Below are 27,247 nucleotides of genomic sequence, written 5' to 3' on the forward strand. Positions count from 1 at the left end.
ACGTGTTTCTGAAGATTACTTGGAGGACGGGTGGAGAGGTACCGTGAATTCTTCTGAGCACACATGAGAAGAGAGAGGGCCCTAAACATCAGGTTGGAAATACAGTTCGCCATGACTGGAGCCAAGACTGGTGATCTCATCTTGTTTCAGAAACTGCTGAGGCATTAGCCCCTTTTCCTGAGGGAGTCAGTTGTGAACGTGTCTGTTTTTAGCCTCGCCCTTCTGGGTAGGATAGGTGTCAGGGAAACAAACATTTGATTCTAGTTATAACTCTGTGCAGCAACGGGAAACAGATCTTGTGGTGCGTTATGCTGGGCGGCAGGTTGGAAGAGTAAAACCTGGAGGATGTTCTTTGGGGAGGGAAATGATGGCACATGCAAAATGTGCCAGAATGGCTGACTCCCATCCTCCGTGCAGGACTCCTCATGGGAACCCGGAAACCGGTCTCAGAATAGAGGAGAACAGGCCTCTGGGTCTAATTTTATGCCTCTCTGTTTGTCATATATTCTAACTTCTAGGGAGTGGTTTTCAAAGTCTTCTTAACAACAGAAATCCTTACATGGGAGATTCATATACAACACAGATGAAAGTAGAGTTGTTCTGATGAGGGAAGGTGTGGGTGGGTACAGTGGGGTCTCCTTCTCCCTGCCTGTCTCCTCAGCAACTCCTGAGCACTCTGGAAGATGGACTCCTCTAAGCAAAACGTCAGTGTATTGAAAGGATACATCTAATAACAGAACAAGACTTCTGGAGTGGCAGCGGATTGTAGTAGTAACTTCTGAATCTGGAATCAGATGAATTTGAGTCTGAACACCAACTCATCATCTCTTTGGCATATTATTTACCTCTCTAAGCTTCAGATTCTTCATCTGTAAAATGAGGCTAATAATTGTATTCTTTTAATTGGATTGACAGACGAATTACACAAGGTGATGTAGGTAACGCGCTTAGCAAAGACCCTGGCACAACATAAGCACCTGAGAGATGCTGCTATTACTGTTCCTATCGCAGATATTGCTCAAATTATTAATATTATCTCAATGATAAAACTTAGAAGAAGTTGCCTTAAGGTCTGTGTTGGGAAAGACTTACAGGTATGAGCTGAAGGCACGAGACTGTGATCATTAGTGGTGTCCACCATGGGAGTTTGCTAGAGGGTGAGATACCCTGGGGCCCATAACTGTCATCGTAACTTTAAGGGGAGAGGGGTATTTTGCCTTCCTCCCACACTTTTCTACAAGGAGATGCTCTAATATGTGTGGAGAATAAAATGGAGTGTGGGAGAACATATTCTGGAGGCACCACAGTGGCCCCAAATGTTTTTAGTGCAAAAGGATAAATGTTCTCTTTCTCTCTGAGGCTCCTGCTCTCATTGCCACATGGTCAGGGGACCAGCCAAGATCAAAAGGCACTCAGAAGGGGGAAGACAATGGAATTAGGGGCTAAGGCCTAACCCTTGGGCTCTTTTTTCCTGTGTGGCTGCTATGTTAGGAAGTCATCCCCACCCAGAGAAGGCCAAGTCGAGCAAATTGTACCTGGCTCAGAGGGAAGGGGAATAAGTGTGGGCAGTATTCTCTGATTATTTTTGAAGGTCTAGTTCAGCTCATCATGGCTGGAGATTTAAGGCTGAAGCTCTGAATAGTATTAAAGTGTGTTTGCTTCGCTGTGCCATATATCAGAAGCTGGGGCAGAAGGCCACTAGGTAGAGATTTAGAGGGTGAAGATCCCAGCCGGCCCCCTTAACGTAAAGGATGCTTTCTACCCTAAAGCGCCATTGCCATTTCAGTTGACCAAGTGCCCGTCCTAAACTAAGCACTTACCAGGAATCCTCAAGGACAAGCTAATGGTCCAGTGTGGCTTGTGTCATCATACAACCCTTCCCCTATATCAGGCCACAGCATGTGGCTTGTTCACTCTCCCACAGACTTCATCACGGGGCCTCAGAAGACTCCTGAGTTTTCACCTAGCTTATTTCATTTTCCAGCAGGATTAGATTGTCCTCTCCCTCTGAGAAGCCCATTGATACAATATCCAAAGGCAGCCTAGGAGGAAGGGGGACTCCTCACAAGCTCACAAGGTCACACTCATGTGGCCAGTGATGAGAGGCCCAGCAGCTGACTCTTATAACCAAGCTCCTGTTTCCTCTGCTGGCTTGTGTGATGTGTTCACTGGTATTTGTTTATGCTCTATCAGTCCTTCTCTGCCCATCCTGCTCTTCCCACCAACTCTAAAGAGAACCTGTGACTTCATTCCTACCTGTGTGGGTAGTAGAGTTTAATTAAGGCTCAAGTTTAATTTAAGGCACCAAGCTGCCTCCTATCTAGGGATCTCTGAGGAGGACTAGGACCTTAAACCCATCTACACTTATCCTGCAGACAGGACCAGTTCATCAAAAGTCACCTCCTGCTTCACACTCCAGTCATTAATCACAGACAAGCTAATTGACCTAAAGTGACAGACGGTGATAACACGCTTTCCTTGACAGAGCCGCCTTCCCAGAACAGCAACCTTGCTTTACTCCCTCCGGTACATCTCTCCATGGCTCAGTCAAGGCTGAGTGCTGCTTAACCCTTTAGGAAAACCACAGTCTACCAACCAGTTTAATGTTAAATTATCATTGATATGGTATTATCTTCCTGAGAGCTCGATGAGTTTGTGAGATCCCCCCAACCCCTAAAGGCTTAGAGGGGCAGAGCCCAGGGCAACATAATCTCCTTAGGACCAAATGACATTGAAGCTTCAGTCATGAGGGTGATGCACATGTCCTAGTCACATTCCCCTAAAAGTGCACACCGCACTTTGGAGGCATCCATACAATTCAGGAATGATGCCTCTTCTACATGGAATTCCAGAAGGCAGCAAGTTTATCAAACTGTGCTCAGAGCCTTGGGCACTTAAGCATTTGTATGTTGATATTCAGCCTTGTTGGAACCTTTCCCTTGGAAAATCCAGGTGGGAAGAGTCTGTGAGGTAGCGGGTTACAAGGATTTCCTTTCGAGGAGTTCTTGCAGCCATTCACAAATGGCTACACTCAGATTTTGCGTGTCTTTGTCAAATTTCCAGAACACACTGGGCATGCTCCCACCTCTGCCCTTCTTCCCTCTGCCTGCAGTGTTTCCTCCCCAAAGATCAGAATGGCGTGTGCTCTCCTCTCCCCCAGAACTTGACTCATATAGCACCTTCCCAGGGCTGCCTCCCCTGGCCGCATTATTGAAACATGCAACTCCTTCCCCAAACCCTACATTGCCTATCTCACATCACCTTATCCCTCTATCTGTCTGACATACCTGCTATGTTCCTTCTTATCATGTCTATGGCAATCTCCTCCACCAGCATGAGTTCCACATGGGCAGAGACTTTTGTCTGTTCCATTGCTGCTGTTTCCCAGCCCCCAGCACAGTGCCCTGCACAGAGTAGGTGCTCAAAAGGTATTCATACAATGAATTAGTTCTATGTACAGAAATCCTGTAGTTGATACAAGGGATCAGCATTGTGGTCAAAGAGATGCTGAGAGCTAAAGAACAACCAGGTGGTCAAACATGCACCCCAAGTGAGGGGCAAGGAGAAGAGAGATTTGACTTTGCTCTGAACAAAACTTACACCACCAAAGGCCAAAGCTTTTCCCTTAAACCCAGTGTCCCTTTACAGCTGCCTTCTCTGTAAGCTGTTGGGGATATTTTAGAGAGAAGAGACGGCAATGTTTCCTAAGCTCTGACACCAAAGGGCCTGATCTGCTGAGATGCACCTGAAGCCAAAAGGCAGTCTCTCTGCCACTTATGCCCTCGTTCATCCTGGTATCAAGTGTTCCAGCTCTAACACCCTCGAGTTTTTAATCTTGAAAGTGTGAAAATTTTGCTTCCCTTGTCCACTGGTTGTGAGAAAAGATGGAATAATGTATGTGAATAAGCTTTCTTGGAAAATCAAAGAGAACTTAGAATTGTGAGGCATTATCATCATCTACCCAAGCCCTAAGCCATCCGTTCTCCCTCTGCAAGGGGCTTGGTCCTGGGGGCTCCTTGGCTCAGCTCTACTTACTGTGGCCAGGAGGGAATCCAAGAAGCTGCCGGAAAAGACAGTGCCTGTGGCAAAGGAAGTGCTGAGATGCAGGCTTGTTCCAGAGAGATCTCCTTCCATTCCACCAAGCTGTTCAATAAAGTGGACGTTGGAAGGATTTTCTGCAAATCAAAAGAGGTCAAAAAAAAAAAACAAAAAAAGAAAAAAGAACAAAGGTAGGCAGACAAGCTTAGGAATATAAGACTACCATACAAGGCAGGGCAAAAGGTGACCACTTAATCAAAGGATTTGATGCCTACTCTGGGGTCAGTGTGGGATCTACCTCTCCTTCAATACCTTTTCTTGTCTTTCCAAGTATCTTCTTCCTCTAAAGACATGTATCCCTCCTGGGTACCTTCATCATCAAGGGGATATCTTTGTGCCTCCAGCCCAGTGTCTCCAAGCAAGTGTCCTAATTGTCACCCGCATATAATTTGTCTTTCAAACAAGGACACTTTTGGAAGTGAAGGGGAGGCACTCTCAATGATGGCACTGGACAATAGGCATAAATAGAACATGTGATCACCCCAGTTATAGTCTTTTTTCATACCATGACTTGGTATTTATTTGGGTTTCTAGAGTTATCCAGGCCCAGAAGGAGTTAAAGTAGTATCTCTCAAAACTTAATGTGCATATGAATCACCTGAGGCTCTTTTACAACACAGATTCTGATTCACAGGTCGAGCTAGGGTAGGGCCTGAGATTCTAGCGTCCAACAAGCTTCCAGATGCTACTCATTCATATTCTACACTTTGAGCAGCAAGGCCTCAGAGAATCATCCTAATTGAGGACAATGTAGCAGTGGCCAAATTATCCATTAGCATATCTATATTGGCCCCAGGCTGAAACTCAGACCCTTGTGGGTGGCCTCTGAGGGAATGCAATTGGTTTTTGTTGGCAGTGTGGGCAGAGGTACTGATCTTCTTTGTTCCAAGTCTGTTGCTTCAAAAGTGTTTGTGTAGAGAATAGCATTGGAAGATAGAAATATCTCCCACCAGAGCAAAGAGAAGGCATGCTTATTTCCCACTATAAAAGATCCTGGTTCCCTAAGTTCTGGGTACCTCTCTTATAAAGCAATCCATGGTGGGTACAGGTATCACCTGGCCCTTCTCATGCCACCATGTGGGAATGAGGTCTTGGGCAACCAGCACAAAACAGGACACTCTGGCTACTGCTATTGCTGTGAATAATAACTGCTCTTTATTTCTGACCCAGCGGTCTTGTGTCCTCTGCCAGCATCCATGAAACTGTGGCAGGTTAACTTCTTAGTTTGCAAGGAGCACAAAGTCTTAGACCCTTCACAGTTCTTGACAGTCACATTACAGATCAAAAAAAAAAAACAAAAAAAAAAACCTACTAGATAGACAACTCAGAATACATTCCTGACTAAGATTGGATTATTCCCTAATTCTTTAATTGTTCCTTATTAAGTTTGGGGGAAATGATATACTGCTGGTATTAGTGAATCATTTTCCTCTAAGTACTACATACTTTTATAAAAGATGAGCAGTGTATGACTAATATCAACCCACATTTCCTATGTACACACACTTTCCTCTCCTCGCATTGCCAACCCTCAATGCACACACCTATCCCAGGAGCCCTTGTCCAAATCTGACTGTGTTATCCTAAACCAGCAGCCTCAGTTTCTCTAGCTATTTTCCTTATTTTTCTGTAGTTCACTGTACATTCTGTACCAAAGTGCTGGCAGTCAGACCTGTAACTCTCATGTAATTGTGACCCTTTCCAGCCGGAACAAGAACAAAAAACTAAGTGAGCTGGCAGATGACTTGTCAGGCTAATTTGACAAGGGCCACCTAGTGCCAGAAAGCCTTTAGTTGAACAAAGACATAAGTCCCTGGAGAAGGACCAGATACACTTCTGGGCCTGTGAGAAGCTGGCTGATTCCGTTCCAAATACTCTTACATTACAGTCTTCTAATCAATGTCCTTGGTATATATACACCTCGGAGTTAGAGATGGTTCAAAAGGTAGAAAAATTAAAAGTAAAAAATGTAGCTGACAGTTTTGAGAGGGTTACAAATGGGCTGGCAGGTACAAGTCAGGATCAAGAGATCTGAGATCTTCAAAGCTGGATCCGAAGAGATGCTGGTCCGGGATTCAGGGGGACTAGACTCTTTCCCACCTACTGCATTGTCACTCCCAGACAACTTGGTAATGTCACCTACTGATTCCTCTCTTTGTACCCTTGCTTCATTTCTGGGACTTCATTTCTGGGTTCATCTAGTTTGGTATAAGTCTCACTCAGCTTAGATACCCTGAATCATAGAATGCCCATTAGGAATCTTGCTACACTATACAATCGAGTCAAATCACATGCTCAGGACCAGCTTTAGAGATCATCTTTGAGTTGGTCCAATCTTTGTTAAAGGCACCATTCACCTCTCTGGCATCTTCCCCTCTTTTCATCAGTTATTACCAGTATTAAATCCCAGTGTGTCCCCTAGTGCCTCACAAACATACCCCAAAATGCACCCAGTCACCTTCCCTGTCTTCCCTTCCCTTCTTTCTGCTCTCAGAGCTCCTCATATCTAGGAAAGTTTCATGTATGTGCATTTTCCATAAGGTGTTGGTGAGAGATAGAAGTTTATCCTGTTATTTCTGCATGGAGTACTTCCATTTCAGAAGAGCACCACTCAGAGCCGGGCTTAAGATGATACAGGGAGACTCCTGGGACACAAAATTTAAGGACCCCAAGAGTGAATGTCTCCTTAAAGTCTGCACCCTGGGTGCCTTACTTTCCTCACCCCAACGCCAGTGCTGCTATCACTACAGGAAAGGAAGCTGCCTGACCTAAGCTCCATGATGGGTAGGTAAGTTGGTATACAGAGCTCCTTTCTAGCAGTCTTCAAGTCCATGTCCCAGCCTGTGGGAGATTCGCTCTCAGTGAGACTGAGCCAGTTGCTGGTCTCCCTTTTCTGATAACTGGAAGAGTGGAGAAAGCAGATGCTATTCCTGCATCCTGACACCCAGATCTAGCATGCTTTGCTGGATGATGTCACCAATTGGGTAAAAGCCTGGTGTAAAGTCCAGTCAAGTACTTAATGCTCTCTAGGCCACGTTCTGGTTCCCCAGTCCTTGGATTGTGGATTTTAAAAAGAAACTTGGAACATCAATCATGGCTCACAAAGATTTGTCCCTTGAATTTTGTCTTTGAAACACAACTTACTCAGTTCAGTGAGAATGGGAATTCTTCTGTAGCCTGATTTTTCAGAATATCCATTACAGCCCCTTGAAGACTCTGTAGACAGATAATAACAAAGAAGAAAAGAGATTGACAAATGTAAATAAAGTGCCTTGCAAACGTTGACAAGGATATAGAAGTACACCGTGTAACTTAAATACTTTCTCTTGGCAAAGTTACTGTCATGCCCAAATCCTAAATCCTTCTGCATATTTCCAAAAAAAAAAAAAAAAAAAAAAAAAAAAAATTTGGGCCTCCTCAGCATCTCCTTTTGAGACATATGGTGTGTTGTGTGTGTAAGTGTGTATGTGTGTAGGTTTTCTAATTGGCACTTCACATGAATTACAAAAAAGACAAAGCTCTCCCAGTAGTTGCTCATTGACATCATAAGTAAATAATGATTACTCTCCATGGAGTGGTGGTGCTGAACAATGGCTCAGGCAGGAAGTGCTTCAAACCACATCCATTTGCTTGTATAACCTTGAGGAAACTGAACAAATGGCTGTTCCATCAGTGCTTTTGGAGACATCATGACTAGTTTCTGGCTCTTTGAGATCCTCTCTGGGCTGGAGCACTGCTCATGTCTTCTTTCTTCTTCAGCTGAACTGGCTGCTTCCCATCTCTGGTTAGTCTGCCTCAACCTGGAATGCCTTTGGAGCTCCTTAAAGACTGGGTAGAGTGTCACTGGGGGCCTCTGACCTTTGAATTCAGCTACAGACAGACTTCCCTCCTGCCTTTGGTCTAGTCTCATCTAGTCTCTCCAAAAGAGAGCGGATGCTCAGCACTGGTCTGAAACACAGCATGATCACATGATGAACCATGAAGAGTTTCAAAGAAAAAAAGCAGGATACCAGAGTTTGGGTCTCCAAATTAAAATAAAAAATGTAAAGAAAGAAAAAAGAAGAGAGAAATGGGAATCGGGGTCTCGTTAACAAACAAAACCACACACAAGGATCTCATCAGAAGTTATGCTTTAAAACTGTTGGTTACCTTTCTTGAACTTTCCCTAGAATATCACGTAATGGGGAAAAAATACTGTGAAAGCTAAAATTCTACTTGTAGTTAAAATTCTCTGCTGCCTTGGAAGAAGGTGAAATATTTGGAGGATCCTTTGTTTCCTGAGCCAGGTAGGTGGCAGGGGAGGGAGAGTGAAAAGTGGAGTGAAGGGAGATGAGCTAGGTGGTAAGACAGCCCAAGAGACAGACAAAGAGAGGCTGTGGAGATCTAGTCATGGGGATGGGGATGTGGAAAGAGAAAATCCAAAAAGAGATTGTTTTCAGAAAGAATGCCACTTACTACAATATTTACCATCTCTTCCATCTCCCCAAGAAGTATTCAATAAAAAGCCTTCACTTCTTATTAATGCAGAGTAGAGCTGATTATATTTTTGATAGCCACTAAACTTCTGAGTCATGCTTCAAGGACGATTCAGGGTAAAAACAGAAGCCCCACGGGAAGAGCTCAACACATCTGGTTTACAGTTAGACCTGACCTTAGTAATTTAGTAAAACCCTTTAACTTCAGGTGAGGGAATGGAAGTCCATTTGCTCTGACACTGGCTGAAGGACAGCAGCTGACTTTCTACCTTAACTCCATCTTTTCCTTGTTCACACTGCTATTTAAGAGGAAGATTTACATTGATGGCTAAGAGTTCAGACATCCTAATATCCTGGTAAATCTTATTCATGATGGGATCTGAATACCTTAAGCTGTTTTCCCTAAAAAAATCTCTGGGGATTTCCATAATGCAGGAAGACTTGGGGCGAATGAGATTCTACTTTATTCCCAGAACTGTGAGAGATGGTTTATGTACCTTTCCTCCCTTCCTTCCTCCCTTCCTTTCTTCCTTCTACAAATATTTAGAGTATATACTCCATGCTAGGACTGTGAAGAGTCCCTGCCCCAGAGACATACCACATGTTGCAAATACAAAATTTTTCCATATAGTGATGGGGGCTGCAAAAAACCCAAACCTTTAGGTGGTAGGTTACTTTAGACAGGGTTTGAGGAGAGGCTTCTCCGACAGTGGAACAGAGTCCTGAGGGATGAGAAAAATTCCCTCCAGGCAGAGGGAATGGCATAGGGGACCTAAGGTAGGAAAGAGCCAGTATAAAAAGGATGAAATAGGAGAAAATTCAAACTCCCTATTGGCCTGCAGGACCCTATATGATATTCCTATATTTGTCATGAATCACCATTGTGGTTTAAAGAAGGGAATTGGCATTATCTGATAAATATCTGTAAACGGTCCCTCTGGCTGCTGTAAGCAGTAGAAAGAGTAGGGAGATAAGAATTATACCACGGTCACATCAAGTCTGTGAATTAATGAAGATGGGAAAACTGACTCAGGCTTTACATACCTTGCCTAAGATTATATAGCTTAGAAACGGTGGATGGGTTTTCATACTCTGATGAGCACCAAGATCAAAGCCCATGCCATTTTTAATTTGTAGCCCTACTAAAATATACAAAGTTTGGCTGGCATTTTCAGTAAGACATTGAGATCAGTTTCCCTCAAAGAGGAAATTCTCCTTTGACCCCTACTTTTTGATTCCAATTCCCTGAACAAAGGGCTTGGAAAATCCTAACTTTCAGAGTCAAATGTTCTCATTGGATACAGACGTATCCACATCGGCTGAAGTGACTGCTTAAATGTCTGCTTCTGACACCAGCTGAAGGATGGCAGCTGACTTTCTGCCTTAACTCCATCTTTTCCTGTACAGCAATAGTTAATTTGAATATGTGTCAGATCATAGCCTGGGCACATTTTACTAATGTCAATATTTTTCTACCTAATAGTACACAGTATTATACCTGAAATCTTCCAGGCTGGCAGGTTGCTATTACAAAAGATTGCTTAATTGTAGATTACTACTGTACATTTAAATTTCAGTAGCATATTAAGTTGTCAGACTTAATTACCGTTATATGTTTAGATTATGCCACAGATTATTTAGTTCAGTACCTAGGTTTGCCTACCTGTTCTCTTTATGACGTGACAGGGCAGTAATTACAATATCACTGGAAAACCTGAAGTTTTCCATGGAGGTGTCCAGGAGGCCCAGCGTTCTTACTGATCCTTTGGAGAGTCCTGATTCCGTTGTCCCGCCACCCCCAACATCTCTTGGTGAATCACTGTATGCAACAACCTTGATGGTCCTAGATGAGCTTCCTATGCAACTTTATTATGACCGTGAAGGTGTGGGAAAGCCTACTAATCCCACAAAAGTCTCACCAGGTAAGCCAGGGCAAGGTTTGTCAATCTCAGTACTATGGACATTTGGGGCCAAAAAGTTTTTTATTACTTGGGACTGTCCTGTGCATTATGGGATCTTTGGCAGCATCTCTCACCTCTACTCACTAGATGCCAAAAGCATCCCCCACGTTGTGACAATCAAAACTATCTCTAGACATTGTCAGATGACCTCTCAGTGCAAAATTGACCCTGGTTGAGAATAACTGTCCTAGAGGAAGGGAAAGAAAATTGTGCATCAGCCAGACTTATGTTGGTGCTCAGCACGGAAGATGCTTTCTACCTCCTGGAAGAATTTCACCATCATTTATACTTTCAATTCTTGGATGTGGGTATTCCTGTTTCCACCTCTTAGGTATGGTGCAAGAGGAGTATTAATATGAAATGGAAAGAGTGGTTAACAGAACCAAACAAGCTTCTCTGAGGATTGGGAATTTCTATATATAAACTCCAGGTAGATTTCTATGATGCCAGAGTAATTGGTGAAGTTCTGAGTAATAGTCCTTTGCTATTCATATGTGCTGACAATGTGACTTTACTGATGCTATAGCACAAGATAAACAGAATTTATGACCTTTGCTAGGTGGCACAGTAGAGCCTTTCTGGACTTATATTTCCCCATCACACAAAAGGGTATGATGACATCCACAGAAGGATGGTACAAGACCTACACAATATATTTTTCTCTAAACTTTCTCTTTTATCTTTGAGGAAAGCGCCTACTCATACTTCATGAGATTCAAATACTTTGACAGTCCTTCATTTTCTTTTCCTTCTTTCCAATCCTTTTTCCCTCTGTCCTCTATCTCCTTCTACCAATCCATTTAGTTGTTCCTTTAAGGGCAACCTTCTAGCCTATAAAAGAGCACAGGACACATCATACTTCAATATATTTTTGTTGAATGAATGAATAAATAAGAGAAAGGATGAAAATCATTAGATATAAAGGAAACTAGAATTAAAATCATAGGTTTATATCTTTCTAGCCTACATAGGATGTGAGATTAAAATAATATAATAACAGGAAAGACAAGTCACCCAGATGATTAACTAGATGGCTTCTGGTGTTGTCATTTTATCACAAGCTTTTATTGAGTGGGCATTTTCATTTGTTTATTGATGATACTGCCTTTAAAGTGAATATTTCTTTTCTTCCCAATTACAGAAAGTTGCAAGAATGATACACACATATACTCACATTCACACACCACGCACAAATCTTTTGTAAATCTGAGTGACCCTAATTGCTAAGCTAAGGATTCACAAGCTGAACACAACAGCATTTTCATGGATCTTCAGATTTTCTCAGCAGAGGTATGGCTCACACCTCCTTAGTCTGAATTTTCATGGTACTGTGATATTCATGAGGTACTTTGCTATTAGTTCTGCTTTGCAAAAACTCCTGAAATCCTGGGTGCTGAGTGGTGTTTGGTTGCTTAGTGAGGGTGTGTCAAGTAGCTGGCTCAGTGCACCTACCAAAAATTAGACTAGATTACTTGTGTATTCCTTTGTCCGAAGAACCTTATATTTTCCTTCCTAGCAACAGTGCCTAGGAGTCAGAGAGAGTTCTTTTGTATTTCCAGTTTGACTCACGAACACTTTTATCCATAGCCATAATCATGAAAGCCTTACAATGCCTTTGACATCTGACATCTCCAAGTTCCATGCAAAGTGGAATAGCTGTGGTCACCAGCTATGTGGCCAGAGGACTGAATACCTGAGCTTGATTACAGAGGATCAACAGCCCCAAGGGAAATGGCTCTATGTATGGACTCCAATCATGGTTTACCTTTATTTCTTGAATTGAAAGTCTGTTTTAGATACAGAAAATTATTCAGTAACAGCACTTTCATATTAGGTTGAGTGGCTAGTAGAACATTTGTAGAAAGCATTTTCCCATTTGGGGAGAGAAGGGAAACCACAATTTTGTAGTGGGAATTTACCTCAAGCACATTCTGGGTAGTGTAACATGTGTGGCAACTCCTCAAGAGTCCAGCTCCCTGGCTCATTGGCTTCACTTCAATAGGTGTGTATTAAGCATCTACTACTAGTTGTACTAGGCACTGAGAGAAATACAAAGGGGCAAAAGACACGAGCCCCATCCTGAAGACATCTCCATTTCTCACCGTCTCTTTCCAATTTGAAGCTGAAACATGACATTTTCAGTCTATAGAAATTGGAACGGACCTTAGAGATAATCTTCTAAAATTCATATAGTGAAAGCATCTTGAAGAGATGAGAATATATGTCATTCTCTCAACCATGAAACTAAGAATAGTAACTTGAACATCTATAAGATCCAATGAGAATTGATTGACAACAATAATACCTGTTGTTAATTACAATAATATACCAATTGTTATGTTCACTGATGGTTGATCAATAACAACAATAATAGCATTTACAATTTTGTGATTTTCCTTAAAATGGGGAAACAGTGTTATGTGCATTCCATTTACAAGAGATGAATATCATTTTTCATTTGACTTAGGATTCCCAAGGACTGAGCTGTCCACTACTTCTACGACAGCATTCTCAGAGTTGGAAGGGATCTTAGAGGACATCTGGCCCAACCTCTCCTCATCCCCATGATTAAAGTGCTTCAGAGAGGAGTTAGTTCTCTTTCCTTATTCCATTCTCCCTAGCCTATTCCTGTTAGGGAGTTGTTCTTACGTGGCTCCGAGGTTGTCTGGGTATGGCACCTAATCTTCAATGATCCGATGGCGAGGGTGGCCATGATGGTGTCTGTGTCTGCCAGAGTCGGGCTGCTTGCTGACTTGGATGGGGAGGATAAGACAGCGCACATAGAACATTCCTCTATGTTGACTGCATGGAGGTCTCCAGAATAGAGTGCAGATCCCTAAAGAGAGAAAACCAGGTAAAGAAGGGACTTCTCAGATGAAAGGATCTTATATCATGACTCATGGTGGTGGATCTTTGTGAGTAAAGTGATTTTTGAGCCAAAGCCTCTCCAGCCTCCATTGACTTAGTGCCTGATAGTTGACAGATTTAGCCTCATCAATCATTAATATCTTAATGTGACTAAATTTCACAGACCCTTTTCTGAGAGCATGTTGGGTGACACAAAAGAGGGTGGGGAGGGAGGAGCCTGAATCCATTTAGATGACTCAGGTGGGAGCAGAGAAGCAGAGTAAGGGTAACAGTGGTGAGGAAAATTCAGAGGAAGGAGAAGTTATGAGTCTAAAGGCAGATTCTGCATCCTTACAATTTTGCCTGTAGCTCACCCTGCTTGTACTCTCCAGATTAACTAGCAAAGTGCTGGTTGCTTCTTTCCTTTGGTGGAGAAACAGGGATAGATCTGGTCCTGCCTTCAGGTAGCTTAGACTTGAATATTGGTAATTCCTAGCTGGGTCTGGAGACTTCTGGTCATTTTCTTTTCTTCTTTTCTATGGACTAAAGTATGGGAGCATGGCAGGGAACTTTATGGTGGCTTTTTTAAAAAGCAAACAAAATTTACTTTTTGAGAGAACCATTTTTGAAGTTTGAAAAATACTCCTTACATATTGACAGCATTATTTCATGAAAAATCAAATGCTTTGGTGGCATTTCACACCACACATAATGGCTGTTTTTCATCCGGGAAAATGGTGGCATATAATGGGATACAGACCTATGAAGCTTCAGAGAAAATATGATAACAACCTCAATGCCACATTTGCATAGTGGATCCATTTCTCAGAAATGTAAAGCTAATTCTTCCTTTTCATTCATCTATCAAGGACTGCATGGCGTTATTCCATAAAAGCCGTGTCTCCAGAAAAGAAGAGAGAGGTAGAGTGCAAAGGCTGGCCAGTATCAGCTTAGGTTCAGCCATTAAGTCAGAATCAGATTCAGAAATGCAGAGAAACTCTGATCTATAGAAAGACTATAAAACATAGTTATAAACATAAAACAGAGTGGCCCCTCAGCATAAACTCAGGAGCCACAATGTCTGGATTTAAATCCTAGTTCTGCTACTAACCTGCTGTGTAAACTTGGACAGGTTGCTTACTCTCTCTATCCCTAAAGTTCAACGTCTTTAAAATCTACCCCATATGGTTATTTTGATGTTTAAATGAGTTAATATATGTAAAATGATTAGAACAGTTTCTGGTACCAATAAGCACTATATAACTGCAAGCCATTTTTATTTTATTCTTATTATTAATGCTAGTACTGTTAGTGTTATTATCATTATAAATATTCACTATCCCTTATGTGATACTTACAGGCAGAATGTATATCTGCGGAAAATTCCGAAGAAATCGCCATTCTCTCTGCAGGTAATCCAGAGAGCCAATGAACACAATGTCCTTCAGCTCCTGCCGGGTATAGTTGCTAGCTCTCAAAGGCATTACAAAATTCCGAAGCCCCATCAGCGTTGAGTGGGCGTCTCCAAAGATACATGCTACAACGTGGTTCTGAAACTCATGCTTTGACTTGTCGCTTCGTTTCTAAGCATAAGCATGCCAGAGTCTGGTCATTTTTAGAAACAAGACAACAGTCCCTCAGAGAGGGCTCCTTCCCCTCATCCCAACTCTTCTAGGTACAACCACAGGAGCACTTTCATGAGGATAATACAATTTTGCAAATTGCTCATAAAAAATGGACCTTATCAACAGTGTGCAATTATACTTTTTATCTTTCTGCGGAGCTCCTTCTTATTTCACTGTTTTTAGTTTTCTATTAGCTTGAAGTGCATCAATTAAAACTCAGATCAGCATCATACCTCAAGGTGTGAAATCACTGAACCAAATGGAGAAAATATCTCTTATTTTCATTATACATTTTTAGCCTTGTACGTGCTGTAGGAAGCTTCAATGAAAAACTAAAACATTCCAAATTCCATTGCTAAACTTAAGTCTTCTAGAGAGCCCTAAAAATTACATCAAGCTGTATAACATATTGCAGTTTTCACTGGCTTTTCATACAAATGAAAATACATATTAGTTTGAACCACATGAAATTGACTTATAAAAAGTCAAAAATGGTTGAATATTGTCAATTTCGTATGGTTTAACCTCATACACTGAACTGATTGAATAGACTCCAGAGCTGAGGGAAATCATCATGCAAAACGCACAAAAGAAATTAGAAGGTTATAAAAATTCCATTTGATCCCAAACATTTGACTATGTCTCTCACTATCATCAGCATTGCCAAGTGATAACATCTCCCTTATACCTCTAAGTCGAAAACAAAATAATATTCATGACGAATATTTAGATGAGATTTCCCCCACATTCATGCAGACTTTTAAAAACAATAAATGTAACTTTAATAAAAAAGAATGTTATTCCTGTAGGAAACTTATTTTAAGCCTTGGTATGATTTCTTTCAGGGAATGAATCAATCATCTCTCGTGGCGCTGGGATGGAGTGGAATGAGTACTCGACCTGGAGTGAGAAGAGCTGATTCTGTATGCGGGTTTCATCATTAGTTGCATGACTATGAACAAACTAGTTGACATCCCTGACCCTCAATTTCTTTAAGTTTAAATGGTTTAAAAATAAAAGTTCATTCTGTTGTGGAAATTAATTAATAGATTGAAAGTACGCTGTTTGACTCACTATTCTTCAATAACTATTAATAAGATCTGAATCTTATTGAGTTCCTAGATTTCCAGAGGAGGACTCTTGGAGGGTGGTAGAGAATAAGTTAAATGTATTTAAAAGGACTTCCTCTATGAAGCGTGTCCTACATTCCTGAGCACATAAAGACTCAGAATATTTCCAGTGGGTATATCATTCTACCTTATGCCAGTCCTTAGCTGGGTTAATGACAAACTTCTATGAAACAGGAGTGGATGAAATCTAACAAGATAAATAAGTAGCATCTGACATCTCAACAGTTAGAGTATGTCAAATTAGCATACATTGGGAAATACTCTTTCCAAAGGGAATCATGTTCTGAGGGGGAATAAAGCTACTTGTCTGGAGAGCCTTCCTAGAGAGTGATATAAATCTTAACCAAACCTGTTAAATAATTGTCTCTAGCTAATCTGATTAGTTTTAACTTGAATAATGAAGCCTTTAACAGTATTTAATGTAACATGCCTGAAGTCCAACAATTGCTCTTGTAAGTAGAACTAAACAATTAGAAACAAGATACATGGCAGAGTGCATTACTGTGCACAGCTAGAGAGGCAATTTCTCCAGGAAACTGTGGCACAAAATTGTCTCCCAATTGAGAGAGATGGTGGCTTTTGGGGGAAGAGGAGGATGCAGTGTTCGTTCAAAGTAACTTAAATCGACTGCTTCCCCTGGACCCTTCTGCAAACTAAACCAAGTTCAAAGCCTCCCTGAACTTTGCAATCTGGACATCTCCCCTCCAGGGCCACAAGTTTCGAGACACTTAGCATTTCTTAAACTAGAAGCCCTTCTACATGTATCAAGAGACTCAGTGGGTGTTCTGAACTGTATTCCACGTCAAGTGTCATAAGGGGGAGATCTGTTACAGCAACCTGACTGCGTGCCTAATAAATATGGCATCAGAGAACGTCTGTGATTTCCATTTCTTGGTCTCTTGGATGCCTCCATCTGCAACCAACTTCCCAACCTCCTCAAAGATTTCCCTCCCACTGAAAACATGTTTGGCTTCCTGCTCAACGGATGTTTATTTTGCTTAGTTTAGAATAAGACATACTTGCTAAAATGGTGAGTTTCAGCAACCCAAATAGCCTTCTAGTGGATATGACAGCACTGACAATTTTGTGCTTCTGATCAAATGATTGATCTGCTTTTACAAAAATTGGAACATATTCTGACAGGACACGGGCACTGAGCCACAAGGATCTTGTGTGTGTGTGTGTTTAACAGAAAAAAGTGAACTAAACCACTTTTGGAAAGCAGGAAAAAATATATAATTATCAATTAGTCATAGTTGAAAAAATGATATAGAGTTCATACAATATGCAAGCAATCACTTTTATTAGTTAAATTTACCAACTACTGCTTGCAAAGTAGACCACTGGGATTAGACCCAAGCTTCCAGTTCTGGAAAATGAGAATAGATGGGGATCCAGAAGACTTAGGACATAAGGCTTTTTATTTCTTAGTTGCTGACACTTTAGTGAGCTGAGTTGGTTTGCCTCCTTGAAAGGACAGAGACAGGGACAGGATTCTAACATAAGGATTCACTCATGTTGTACGGGGAGGGGAGCATCTAGGAAATACATTCTTGGTGAATGTGTTAAGTCTATGTGTAGACAGCTTTAAGAAAATCTGCTATAGAAAATCCAAACTTTAAAACTAGTCAATTAGGGGGGCCAGCCCCGTGGCGTAGTGGTTAATTTCGCATGCTGTACTTCGGCAGCCTGGGGTTCACGGGTTCCGATCCAAGGTGTGGACCTACACTTTGCTCATCAAGCCATTCTGAGGTGGCATCCCACATACAAAATAGAGGAAGATTAGCGCAGATGTTAGCTCAGTGACAATCTTCCTCAACAAAAATACCCCTCCAAAAAACCAGTAAACTAGGAAAATGATTACTTACTTAAAAAAAAAAGAGGAAAGACTGCAGAGTTCTTGTAAACAGTATATTTCCCTGGTGCATTTAAATTGATTAGATTTAGTAGCAAAACATCAAAGTTTCAGGAGAACGTTATTCTGAATAACTGACTCAGCTAAACTGTTAATGGAGGGAAGAAGTAGTTGAAGAATCTGATCTAATTGTTTTAAATCCTAGCATATGACCTACATAGTCTTTGTCAAAAGCCACATCTGTTACCTTGCATGCAATTTGAATGGCTGATGAGGTATGTATTTTCCTTCAAAATCCACAGTTTACAAAGAGAAATGGCAGGTACTTATGACTAGCAGAAGGACATCATTTACCCTGGGAGAAGGTCTATTTGATTTGATTTGGTGCAAGATAACCTACCAGAATCACGTTCTCCAAAGCGGTTGCTTTGCACCAGTGAAACATGCCAGTGCTGTCAAGCTGGCTAAAATCTTGTTGCACTTCATGTGGAAAAGTCCTGAATAGGGAGAACAGAGAGTTAGCCTGAGAACATTTGGGGCTCTGGTGTAACAAAGCCAAGATGTCAAACTCGTTAGATCCTTGAGCCCAAAGCAAAGAACAACACGAAGAGAACAGCCTCAGGTTTGTGAGGCTCCAAAATAAAGATTCATGTCTGAAGCACACCAAGAGCTGAATGCCGACTGTATCACAGCTGAAGACATACTAAGCACTTTGGGCACAAGGCCACAAGGATTGCATGTGTGTTTAACAGATCCATCAGTCTCTCTTTTTACCTTAGATTATATGTGCCTTGAAGGTAGTCATTTCTGCTCTTAATTTGGTTATTATCATGATGCTGCCATTGCTTGGGTGAAGTCATGAGAGGTGTCCTAGGTACCTGAATACAGAACTCAAAAGGCTGTGAGATTGAGTCTTCCGTGGCATCTCTCTCCTTACCCTGTTTTCCTCTGCTCTCCTTTCCATATCTTTCCTTATGAGTCTGTGTTGAAACATTCTTACTTATTAAATGTGTTCTGCATTCTTTACAGCTTCCATCACCAGCCTACATTGGGCTAAACTTTGCTCTAATATTGATCTAAGTTCGTGGCAAAGCCCTCTACGTGATCACCCCACATTGCATTTAGGCACAACACTTATCATGTAATATATTCGGTCACCAAAAGGGTTAGATGATCTTTGGGAGAATCCAACTCACATCCTAAGGAATGTACATTTGCTTATTAGAGAGGAGACCATTCTAGGATCACAGAAAGTTTAAGGTTAGAAAGGATCTATTTAAGTCAAGAGAATCTAGGTGTGGCCTGCAGAAAGAACCTCAAAATCCCAGGGGCTCAACACAACATATGCTACTTCTCACTCATAATATATACTTTACTCAGGTGAGCAGGTGTCTCTGCTCCATACTGCCACTCAGAGTCTTAGGGAGACAGAGGCTCTATCATCTTAAGCCCACACACCTGGAACACACATCCTCCTCAGTTATTAAGGCACAGGAAGAGAAAGAGAGTGGAGAGTCAAGCCCAGGCTTTTAACTGCCTTGGACCAAAGTGGCACACATCATTGCTGCTCACATCTCATTGGCCAGAGCTAGTCACATGGCTCCTGCTAACTTTAAGGGGGCTGAGGAACCTGGGAAACAACTGAAATATTCAGTGAGCATTTTTGTCTCTCCCAGAGACTTTAAAGAATACTCCTTATTTTAGGGATAAAAGTCAAAGAGCTAACAAATTGTAAAGCTGGCATTTGAATATAACGCTGAGGTTGAGATTACTGGTGCTTACAACATTCAATTCTCCTTTCCTTCCTTACCATAGGAGCAGTTAGGTGGGACCACATGACTAGTTCTGGCCAATGAAATGTGAGAAGTGATGGCTGACATAGTGAAAAGTCCCGGTGTGATTCTTCAGGCTCTTTCCTAACCTGCTATAGATACGACCAGCCTGACTGCCTGAGTGACAATGTGGAGCAGAGTGCCCTTTCCTCCTTGACCCGTGCTGGATGTGTAACATGAACAAGAAATGCACCTTTGTTGTGCTAAGCCACTGAGATTTTGTGGTTGTTACCACCGCCTAAGTCCATCTTATCCTAACACAAATATCTTTTCTCAAAACATGTTCCATGGAATATGTAACCAGAGAACTCCTGAGGAAATGTTTTCTGTAGCCAAATAAATCTTGAGAAAAGTTTCCCCTCTTCGAGATTCATACTACATTTTAGCATATGGAAGGTTCTGAAAAGTCTTACAAAAAGGAAATCCTTTAAAATTTGTATACACCAATGTTTCACACACTTATTTGACCCCCAAAACGTTTACTATTTACTATGTACTTGTTTTATTTATTTACTTACTTATTTAAAAATATGTTACTATCCCTTGATACATCTTTGGGGACACACTGTACTATGTCACACTATAGGTTCAGCTCTGGTAGCTTATGACATCATTCTCCTGTGAGATTTTACTGTATGTCCTGGGAGAAATACAACCTATTACTCTCTGTGCTGAAGGGTTAGGGATTTTCCTTGTGAACTAACACAGCCTGTTATCCAACGCCTGGCCCAAAGACTCAGACTCCAATATAATGACTAGCAATTTTGCTCTCTTTACCCAGGTTAGTTTCTAAATTGCTATCTTAGGCCATAATTTTTCAGACAAAGGGACTTACTTAAACTTGGGTTGAAGTGTCAGGCCTAAAGTAATGGGATAGAGAGAGGACCCAGACAGGGAAGCTGGGGTGGAAGGATGGGGCACTTGAGAAGGGTTTGGAAAAGTAGAGAAGCTAATTGCTAACCCGATTGGCCAAGGCCTAGGTGCATTTCTTTATTTTTCTCTCCATTTAAGATCTAACTATAAATTTAGTGGACTGTGGTCATTTACCTAGCCAAAAGATGTTGTAAGCTTCAAGGTCAGCTTGACCAAAATAGGCTACCTTGTTCATTCAAGTTAACATGCCTTTTGGTGGTTTAAATATTGAGAAGTCATGAGTCCCAACACAGAATTCTAAGAGCCACACAACACATGCTCTCTTAATGGTACTAGACAGGACCAGTGTGATGGCTTTATGCCAAGCTTATTAAAGAGACTCACCAGGGATCAGACCTAAGACCTGAGTCTGGTTTTGATTTTTATCAGGATTTGGAGAACTGGCTATGTTACTCATTCATAGAAACTTCTCTTCTCTCTATGTGCAGTTTCCTAGACACTGTCCCTCAGATGTTGATATAGTGTGGCTAAGTTATCTTCAGGGAAATGGCTTCCTGCTCTCTGCCTTCACCACTCCAGTCTACAACAAATGCTCCTACTTTTCTTCTGGTCACTTTCTGCAGTTTTTTCCTACTTCCTCTCCTCTTCCCTCCTTCCTCCCCCAATGAATGGAGAGTGCTTGGTCTGGAAATTAAATGCCCTTTTGGCAAATGGAAGATGATCTTCTTCCAAGTACATTTTAACTTGACTCAGAATAGCAAATCAATCACTGTACACCTTTCTATCATAATAAAAGCATGATCTATGTACACAAGCTGTCACAGCCAACATCTTTCTTCATTCTGATGTTATGGAAAACAGATATGCCTTAGAGGAAACACCTGTTGGAGCCCTGCATAAAAGAAGAGGCTAGAGGAGACCCACTTCATCATAAAGGCATCCATCTGGTGTCCTTGCCAAAGCAAAACCTGATGCAATTTAGTTCACCATCCCTTAACTAAAGCTCCCTTCTGCCATATGCCTTGCAAATGACATGAATCTTGCAGAAATATAGCTTCCTAAAGAGACTAATAAATCATCTATGAGAATGTGCAGCACTAGCAGTCTTAGAACTTGGAAACAAGTATTATAACATAAAGACTGATGCTATTGGAGGACAAGGTAGCCACAAGGCACCATTCAGGTCATTCAGAGCAAAAAAGAAAAGCCACATCCTGACCACAGTAGAGGCCTCTTTCTCAGGTGAGGGGGCTTTCTGGGTAGGGCAGCTTGGCAAGAAACATGGTGGGAGTTATCTGAGAGAGCCCTCAACAAGAAACGTTTGGGATGTGGGTGGAGTTGGTTCACTGGTCACAAGATAGGCTTCTGGGTGTCCAAGCAAAGTGTCGTACTGAAACCTGAGAGCATCCAGGAGGCACTAAACCTTGAAATGTCCTCAGAATCAGGTCTCTGACTTCCACCTTAGGAAGTTGATAGGTCAAATGTGCTGGGCGAGAACAACCTTTGCAGCCAGTCCACTTGTGGATGTGCAGAGCAGCACGTGAATAAAGCCTCTGGCTTTTTTACTGATGACTGGCTTTCTTCAGGCTTCTTTCACATGCATAAAGCCAATGTCTTAGGAGTACATGCTTGAACATGTCCTAGCTAAGGAAGGCAGGCTGTTTCTTCTCTGCTTTCTGGAACCATTCTGAAGAGAAGTTTTATTCTCCCATGTCCATAGCAACTTATCCTGTATGAATGCTATCACATAGCAGAAAATATAAATGAAGGACCACGTGCCTTTGGTTTCCAGTGGTGCACCTGATGAGGGAGAGAGATAAACTATGTAGGAAAACCCTTATTAAGAAGGTGGGGTAGGTTTCAGTGCCAGGTCAGGAAGCATGGTTTCCAAGAGCTTAAGTCTGTTGTCATCATCTCCAATTTACAGAGTTGACTCCGGTTATTCTTAAAGATGATCTACCAATGAATGAGACCCTCCACTGTTCACAATAGCGATTAGAAAGTTCAAAAAGCACCTATGGTTCCTTTTTTCTTTTGCAGACATCATTTCTGGATGCATTAGGAAATCCTGGCATGTGACCATCCCATTTGAAAACTCTGTTAATCTTCATAGGCGGCTTGTAAATTCTCAGGAGAGAGTTTTCTGGCCTGTATGCAGAATGATATAATTTTTGCTCAAGGCTTGAGTTAAGTAAAAGTAACAAGCTTCATAAAGTCTTAGCATGGGGAGAAGAACAAATCCCTTGGCCAAGGGTTGGAGAGGAGAGGAGGAATGTGTCCTTAGGGCCAGGAGTTTCAGCGCCCTTCATGGTTCAATCTTTGGAAAAATCCATTACAATGTTCTCTTGAAGGCAGTGATCAAGTTCCCACCAAAAATGGAGAAAAATTGCTCAGTCCTAGGATGCCTTTGGTGCTGCTGAGGACTTTGCATCTTGCAGGCTACAGCTGCCTTCTCTCCAATGACTTTGTATATAGCAACAAGCCTATTCAGTTCACCCCTAATCTGAAAATGCTCATTTATTGTCACTTCTGAATACCACCTTTTGTGTTCTGAGAATGAGAAAATCACCTAAAATTTGAAGAGGTGAGGGCAAGTTGTATTATCAGTGCTTCCCACTCTATCTTGTGGTGGTCTTTCCCTCTCTCTCAATCTTACACACATGTACATACACCCTTACACACTGACACCCATGCTACAGTCAAATTTCAGAAATGAGTCTTTATGGCCACTTGATGATTTCATTTTTCTAGGTTTCAGTTGGTGGTTATTTATTCATTACGAGGCATTATTTTTACCTGTAGGGAAACTTAAGATTTAAAAACATAGATCATTTTTTACAGTCCATTCCCCTAGGAACCTGTGTATAAGCAAGCAGAAAGGGGCTCCTGTGAGCTCTGAGAACTTTCAGGATCAAGAGACTGTGAGGAATCTCAGGAAGGCAGGAGAACAATCTAGCTTCCCTGTTAGAAAGGCCTCTGTGGTCACTCCTCGCCAAGAGAAGGAGAAATCGTGCATGAGCTTCCATGCCATCCCTCCAGCTTGACCAGATAGTCTTTCTGAGCCTCCTTTACTGGGTAAAAGGAGAGAAAACCTGCCATGAAATCTCATAGGACATGACATGTGCTGACAGGAGCCTGGCCATCGGCAAAGCACCAAACCATCTTGGTTGCCAGGTGGGAAACCTTAGGAAAGGAAGGGAATAAGAAATCTGCTGTGTGGCAGCGAGGGTGACTGGCTGTTCTGGTTTGCTCAGAAAAGGGCTTTCCTGGGACTGGAGAATTTCAGTACTAAAACTGGTCACTCTACTGCCAAAATGGGGAAAACTCCTAGAAAAGGAGGAAGAGGGGAGAAGGAAGAATAAAACACCCAAAACACTGTGCCCAGAAAACCTTCCATGATGCGCCCAGACAACCTTCTACACCTCTATGTCTATAGATGAGTTTGGTTGATGTTCAGTGGAAGAAAGGACAGTTGGGTGGCCAGAGTCCTGGATGTTTTAAGACAAACAGCTTCCAGTGAATTATATCTTTCACCCTCCCTCTGGTTCCTGTCTCCTGATTCTTTGAATATGCAAAGTCTTCATGAAGTCATTTTGAAATTATAAACTTTAATAGCAAATACTGTAGGTGTGATTAAAAAAAGACTGTAAATATTTTAAAGAGGAGATGTATTAAAATTCAGGATATCATTAGATTCAGTGTAATCTTACTTCAGTCTACATGGGAGGATGTAAACTGTGTTCTAACGTAAACCAAATCAGCTGTGAATAGTGTTCTGTTTGCCTTTAAATGCTGCTTTACAGGTGGAGTCTATCAAATCCACAGCCTCTGTTTTCAATGTTTACCACTTAAAATCTCTGCAAAGACATTTTTTTAAACCCTCTTGCTTAGAAGCTAGACTCGAGGTCAGAGTAGCCTGGGTCCAGGGCTGGGCAAGAATAGGATGGTATTAGATAAACCCACATCTGAGCTCACCATTTGAGAATCTCTCTGCTAAGCTTTGCTTTATTTCTGATGAGTATAAACTGACAGCTTTCCGCAGAGCATCTTCTGTGAAAACATGCATGTAGGCATCTAAGAACTCAAATTGTTACCAGACGGAAGATCAAGGAGAAAGATAAAAAAGACAATTTCCCTCTTCCTCACCCATTCCCCAGACAGACTTTCATTTAAATCCCTTTATATTTTATGGATATTGCATTTGGGATTTCCTACAATGTGAGGACAAATGAGGCATGACCCAGAGCAGCAGGTACCTGTAATAAAGGCTGGAGTTTGAGCCCTGGGCAGAAGAGCCCCGGGCTTCGGGCAAGCCTCACATCTCATGGGAACAATTTTCTCAGCTAATCTTTTCAGCATGAGGTTGTATTTTTAGGTGCTCTTTCTCACACCACCCAACTCTTTCCAAATATCAAATGACATTGTAAACATAGAGGTTGACCTAAATGAAAAACATTTTCCTTTCATGGGCGGTTTGGGATACAGTGTTCTCCGTTCAATGGACTAGGAGCTGAACAATTATGTCGGTTACGCTGATTCTTTTGATCCTAAAACACTCACTGAAACAAATGCAAATTTCAAGCAAAAGAGTTTTCTTTTAGTTTTTTGGCGGATATGGAGGTGGGAAGTAGGAATTTGAAATATCTGAAAACTAGCTCATTTTTCGTTCGACCGATGTACTTTCTAAGGTTTTATGGGATTGAGCCTGGGTCAGAGATTAGCGTGACAAAAATTCTTTCCTTATGCAGTAAGGTGAGCGGTTTGGCCTGGGCAATTACTAACAATAATAACCTCCCAGAAGAAATTAGGACTGGAAAAAATAGCATCCATCAAAATGTTACTGGTGTGAGTGTGCACATGTGCTAGTGTGCGTGTGTGTGAGACAGAGAGAGAGGGAGGGCTATTAAATTGAAAGGTACAAACAGTACAGAGGAAGTAAAAATAATTCCAGGGTACATGAATACTAGTGGATTTTTTTTCTAGAAATAGGAACTTATTTGTGAAGTCTTCTTTATCCACCTTCTTTGGTTTCTCTGAAATCTCTGTTGCTGGATGTCAAAATGGAGACAAATTATTAGTATGCTGGTGATTACAGATTTTTGGAAACGGTTGAAGGACCTAACGATGTGTTGAGGGCCACAGACTTTTAAAATTTCTTCACATCTGGAAGCCATCACTGGAGGGAAGCCTGCTGGATAAAGGCATCCTGAGTGTTATAACATTTTACTTAGCACAGGTGACCTGTCAAGAAGCAATGGAGATAATGGAGACGGGGGCCACTTGGGATCACTCATGATGTGGAGCTCTCCTCCTGCTCTGTGTGTTACATGATGGCTACTTTTTAAAAGTGGTGTGCCTTGATTAAAGGTGAAAAGTTAGAATTAGAGGTCTCGGTGGGAGGGAAAGGTTGTGGTTAGAGTGTTAGCGTGCTTTAATAAGAAGAAGGGATTAAAGTCAGGCTGTTATTAGGGATGAAAGGTAAGAACCAGGGTTCTTTAGTGGGAGACAGAAGAGGAGTCACAGGGTGGGATAGCCTGATAAGGAAGTAAAGTTGTGAGCGCTCTTCCTGAGATGCTCTCCACGTTTTAGCTCTTTAAATTCAAGATGAATGAGAACAAAAGGAAAGAAGTAGAATGTTCATCCTACTCTGTTCACCTCTAACTTGAAATTAAGGTTCTGCAGCACGTCAAGTCCTCGATTTTTCTTATGTGTGACTATATAGGTGACATTAGTATATGAATTTCTTGAAGCTCAGGCCTGTTATATCAAGAAACCATCTGGATGCCCCACCTCTTACCCCTACTTCTTCATCCCCAGAAGGAATTTGTGGAGTCATTTATTGCCTTTCCAATGTTATGTACTCAGTTGCAGCCATTTAGAGCAGAGAGAGGAGGGGAGAGGGAGAGAGAAAGTATGATTCTACAAACTTCCCGGGAACTTTCCTATAATATAAAGATCACCACTAAACACACACACACACACACAGAACTTTTGGCAGTAAAATTCCTTCTTATGTCTCATCTAAGTGTCTCCTGCACCATGGAACCACTGTGTATGCTGATAAGTGGGTTTCGACTTGGCTCTTTCTTGCCACGTCTCACAGCCCTGATGAGATTACCCAGGGCCCACCGCTAGACGTCCAGCAGGCAGAAGTGTGTGCATGTCCCTCTTTACTGCCCTTGTAGATCAAATGGAAGATCCAAACTAGAGCACTGTCAAGGTTTTCAGCTAAGAAGCTCTTACTTTTATAGATTAGAATTGGCATCTGTACAGAATTATACAGATACTTAATACAAATATAAATAATATTTGCCTTCCTGGTGAGTAGTTTCTTGATTTTTGCAAGAATGCATTGCTTTCCTATCATGTCTTTCTCTTCCATATCACAATCTCCATGGAAATAGATTCCAAGGTATGCTTGAGCTCTCATCACTCTGTAAGAAAATAAAGAAACTACATGTTTTGTGAAATCTTCTCCCAATTTCTTCCACTTGACCATATGACAGAAACTCATCCTCTATCACTCAGGACTACAGGGAAAAAGTCTAACA

The 27,247-nt window shown here is 41.7% G+C and overlaps 1 protein-coding gene across 1 annotated transcript in view; it reads right to left on the reverse strand.

The window, feature by feature from the left end:
• KCNU1 (potassium calcium-activated channel subfamily U member 1) overlaps window positions 1-27,247 on the reverse strand; it is a 150,402-nt gene that overhangs the window by 8,710 nt on the left and 114,445 nt on the right. The window contains exons 20-24 of the mRNA XM_070598090.1: window positions 18,392-18,488; window positions 14,740-14,964; window positions 13,184-13,370; window positions 7,243-7,314; window positions 4,036-4,175 (exon numbers count right to left, since the gene is read on the reverse strand). Of these exons, the coding sequence (XP_070454191.1) occupies window positions 4,036-4,175; window positions 7,243-7,314; window positions 13,184-13,370; window positions 14,740-14,964; window positions 18,392-18,488 (721 nt within the window). The remainder of the gene's footprint in view (window positions 1-4,035; window positions 4,176-7,242; window positions 7,315-13,183; window positions 13,371-14,739; window positions 14,965-18,391; window positions 18,489-27,247) is intronic.

The sequence above is a fragment of the Equus przewalskii genome, chromosome 28 (genome assembly GCF_037783145.1).
Source record: "Equus przewalskii isolate Varuska chromosome 28, EquPr2, whole genome shotgun sequence".
Lineage (NCBI taxonomy): Eukaryota > Metazoa > Chordata > Mammalia > Perissodactyla > Equidae > Equus > Equus przewalskii.